General features: G+C 39.4%; 1 protein-coding gene across 1 annotated transcript in view; it reads left to right on the forward strand.

Moving 5' to 3' along the window:
* Positions 1 to 148: 148 nt before the first annotated feature.
* KIAA1211L (KIAA1211-like ortholog) overlaps positions 149 to 2113 on the forward strand; it is a 28375-nt gene continuing 26410 nt past the window's right edge. Inside the window, exons 1-2 of the mRNA XM_009072791.1 lie at positions 149 to 215; positions 1182 to 1347. Coding sequence (XP_009071039.1) covers positions 149 to 215; positions 1182 to 1347 — 233 coding nt within the window. The remainder of the gene's footprint in view (positions 216 to 1181; positions 1348 to 2113) is intronic.

A 2113-nucleotide genomic window follows, 5' to 3' on the forward strand; every position in this document is an offset into this window, starting at 1 on the left:
CCCCCAGCCTGGAGCTGCATGAGGTTGTTGTGTGGTTATATTTTTACACTTTAATAACTTGCCTAGAGGTATGTTACACATATATAATAAGTACTGTTCTTTTGTTGATATTACTGACACTTTTTCTCCCTCCTTTAGTGATTGTCACATGAGTTCCTCAAGGATAATGGACCCTAAGCTGCGAGATACTGAAGGAGATGGAGAGGACAATTCAGGTAGAATTGCTCCCTTCCCCAGTGAATGAAAAGTGCAGTGACTTCTTGAACTTCAATGCCTTAGCCATACCACAGCAGTGAATCTGTTTATTTAGAGAATGCTTTCTGCCTTTGTCTTTTCCTCTTCCCAAGAGCTGGTACTTTTATTTTACATTTTCAGAGGCTTGAAATCAGATTTTTGTAGCATCTTGTTACCCAGCCAGCTTTATTACCCAAGAAGATCCAACAAGAAGTGTAATGCTGACAGGGATGCCTCACAGTGCTGTCCTGCCAACTTAAATGGGACACACACAAGTTGTTGGAATGTCTTGTGCAAAACACTGATTTAATTTTCAATGCTTTCCTTCACAGAGCTCACAACTGATCCTAATTTGGGTCTTTCCTCACTAGAGCAGACTAGAATTGCTTTTCAAGGTTATTGCTTGATTTCTAGTTTAATACTTTGTGATCCATTGAGTCTGGTAATTAGCATTCAGAATATTCTGGGATGTATTATAAACCCAACATTTTAGAAGCATTAGCCTCCCGACACTGCACATTCACCTATGTAATCCTTTTCTACATTTAAATTGGTTTTGGTAGCATTGTCCTTATCACCACTATTTAGCTTGCTGAACAAAGGCAGTGGGTTTCCAAGTTGTAATTTCTTTTCCAGATCCCAGGCTGTTAATACCAATTTTTTTTCCTTCACAGTTTAATTATCTCAAGAGGCAAGTAGAAACACTATTAGGAATGATTCTACATCATCAGTTATTTCCTCTGTGTCATAAACATTGCAATCCATTCTCCAAGATAATAGTAATTTCATGCTATCAGTATAGTCTTGAAAGACATTAATGCAAGAGTGGACTGTGCTGCATTTTCCAAAGAAAAAATCCACTTATGCAAAAAATTGTTAAGGAATTATTATTGTTCAGAAACTTGCACATGCTGCTGGTTGCATCTTCTTTATGTTTCTTCACTTAGGAAAGAAAAAATCGAAGTTCAAATCTTTCAAAAAGTTTTTTGGTAAAAAGAAAAGGAAAGAGGCATCATCTTCTGGGAGCAGCAATCTGAAGTTGTGCCAATCCACAAGTGATGTCGCAGCTTCTCATGAGATGCACATTAGTTATGATTCTGAAGATGAACTTGAGTAAGTCTTTGGACTCTGTCTAGTAAACAACTATAAAACTGCTACAGTGTTTGTAGATTAAGGACACCCCAAAATTGCCTCCTCCTCTTGTTCCAAATGATTCCAGTATCTGAAGGGGCTCCAGGGAAGCTGCAGAGGGATCTGTGTTAGGAGCTGCAATGACAGGACAAGGGGCAATGGGCACAAATTGAAGGAGGGAAATTTAGGATAGATCTTTGGAAAAATATTTTCCCTGTTCTGGTGGTGAGACACTGTCCCAGGTTGCCCAGGGAGGCTGTGGCTGCCCCAACCCTGGCAGTGTTCACAGCCAGGTTGGATGAGCCTTGAGCAGCCTGCTCTGGTGGGAGGTGTCCCTGCTCAGGGCAGGGGTTGGGACTAGATGATCTCCAAGGTCCGTTCCAACCCCTAAAATTCTATGATTCTATGATTCAATGCTGCATTTTCAAACAGTTGCTTTTGTCAGGAAAGTACAAATAAAATGGCTGATCCAAGACAAATCACAAGGGAATTGGATAAGGTGCAGCAAGAAATAATAACTGAAAAAGCTTTCATTTAATCATAAATAAGCCTTGGGTTATAATTTAAAATAGAATTTAATTCCCATCTTCAAAAATGAGTTAGATACGCAGCTTATATTATACCAGGATTGTCTTATGCCCCTAAAATGTAACTCCTAAGGATTCTTGAAGAAATTTAGATGCCTAACCATTTAAGTCAGGTTTGTGAAAGCAAGGAGGAGCTAAGGGGATGACTGCAACAGAAATCA

Source organism: Acanthisitta chloris, unplaced genomic scaffold (assembly GCF_000695815.1).
Source record: "Acanthisitta chloris isolate BGI_N310 unplaced genomic scaffold, ASM69581v1 scaffold24194, whole genome shotgun sequence".
Classification (NCBI taxonomy): Eukaryota; Metazoa; Chordata; class Aves; order Passeriformes; family Acanthisittidae; genus Acanthisitta; species Acanthisitta chloris.